Consider the following 1,707-nt stretch of genomic DNA (forward strand, 5'->3'; position numbering starts at 1 on the left):
GAATAAACTATTTAACCTAAACTAAACTAAACACTTGCTGACCAAACTCCACTTGACAATATTAGAAAACAAGTGACAAAAAACATAAAAATCAAAATAAAATAGTCAGCGTTTCCCATTTTTGGCCACCACCTTTATAAGACACAACCACAAATTAAAAACCAATAATAGCTGCATGCTGTCATCAGCTGAGGAAGGTTTTTCTTTCTGCGAAGTTTAAAAAAAATAAAAGCTTTAAAAATAAAGCTTTGCTCAAGTTTGAACTCCATACAAATGCTTCATGTCATGTGTAATAAAACAGGAAAAAATATTTACTACCTCTGGTCTAATCTAGTATAATAATCTAGAGGTTGTTGACTAGTTTATAGATAAATGCAATATATCATGAAGGCAAACAAGCTAAATTCAGAGGGATGTTTACGCAGCAATAAAAACTGAAATATAAAATTTCTTCTTGTTTCTTGTCTGACTCTGTACCTGTTAGTGTGTTCCCTCCTTTATACGGCAGGTTTTTCACAGCGTCTATCACAGCCGCTTTGGTGGTGTGAGTTTTTAGATGCCACTCGATCCTGGGGTCTCCACTGTACTGAGCCAGGCCTGCACAAACAAACAAACAAAAAAAAAAAAGAAAAAAAAGAAGAAGTGTCATTGTTTCATGAAATCTCAGTGCAATGACTGACTTCAAACAGTGCAGAACTCCACCACATCCTCACCGATCCTCGTCTTGTCGAACTCCACAGAGAAGGCCCGGACCAGGTTTTCCAGGAAGGTCCGAACCAGCCTGAAGTTGATGCGTCCGATGCTCCAGGAACCATCCACCAGAATCACGATGTCAGCTATGGCTGGAGTTTTGCACATGAATCCCTCTTCAACTAAGAATAAAGAGAACCAAATAAAAAAAATAAAAAAAAACATTAAAAAAAAAAAAAAAAAAACAATTCTAACAAGAAAAACAAGGTCGGTTTAAATAAAAAATAAACTAAAATCTAACTTTGCGTTTTTCCCAAGTGGTTTTGAAACATGCCCAAGAACAACAAAAAAGACATTTTGCAATGACAGTAATGAAAAGCGTAATAAACTTGTGTAGAACAGCCGACAGCGAACGCATGATAAATCTGCAGAGATAAAAAAAAAAGAAAAGTAGGACAACGGTATGTGCAGCTTCTGTCCTAAAGTATTACAAAGTGTTTCATTAATTCTAATTCACTTCAACACAGTATAATTAAACCCCAGAGGAGCGAGGCACTTAGCTTTAGCAGATGAAAAATAACGGCCCGCTCTGTTGTGTTTCAACAGTTTACTGGGTGATAAAACAGACCAGACTCTAATGAGGGAACAGCAGTTCATTTACAAAAACTAGTTCAGCAAACAGAGTGAGCCAGAGGATAAGTGAGTCAGGAAACAGTCACATCTCCACCAGCCACTTCTCTTTTCTACACAGACCACAACTTTGACTTTAAACCATCTGAAAAGGTGATGTTACGGAGACCGCTGGGCTCCGTATGATGTTTATCAGCTGCTGTTAAAGAAGAAAGTGTGATAATGTTTTTGTCTTTGTGCGTTTCTTTGTTGCAAAATGTCTTATTAACCCAAGAACAAGATACAACACATACAGTATAACATAAACAACTCAATTTTAGGTGTATGAAATTGGAAAAGCTCATACTTGTATAAGGAAATGATTTGAGTATATACACTGTATATATA

The 1,707-nt window shown here is 36.4% G+C and overlaps 1 protein-coding gene across 1 annotated transcript in view; it reads right to left on the reverse strand.

Annotated features, from left to right (window-relative positions):
• The window catches only part of LOC106530236 (collagen alpha-1(XIV) chain), a gene marked incomplete at both ends in the record, with an annotated part of 74,429 nt that extends 73,607 nt beyond the window's left edge, over positions 1-822 (reverse strand). The window contains 2 exon segments of the mRNA XM_014025819.1: positions 478-597; positions 714-822. Coding sequence (XP_013881273.1) covers positions 478-597; positions 714-822 — 229 coding nt within the window.
• Positions 823-1,707: the final 885 nt, after the last annotated feature.

Source organism: Austrofundulus limnaeus, unplaced genomic scaffold, assembly GCF_001266775.1.
Source record: "Austrofundulus limnaeus strain Quisiro unplaced genomic scaffold, Austrofundulus_limnaeus-1.0 Scaffold502, whole genome shotgun sequence".
Lineage (NCBI taxonomy): Eukaryota > Metazoa > Chordata > Actinopteri > Cyprinodontiformes > Rivulidae > Austrofundulus > Austrofundulus limnaeus.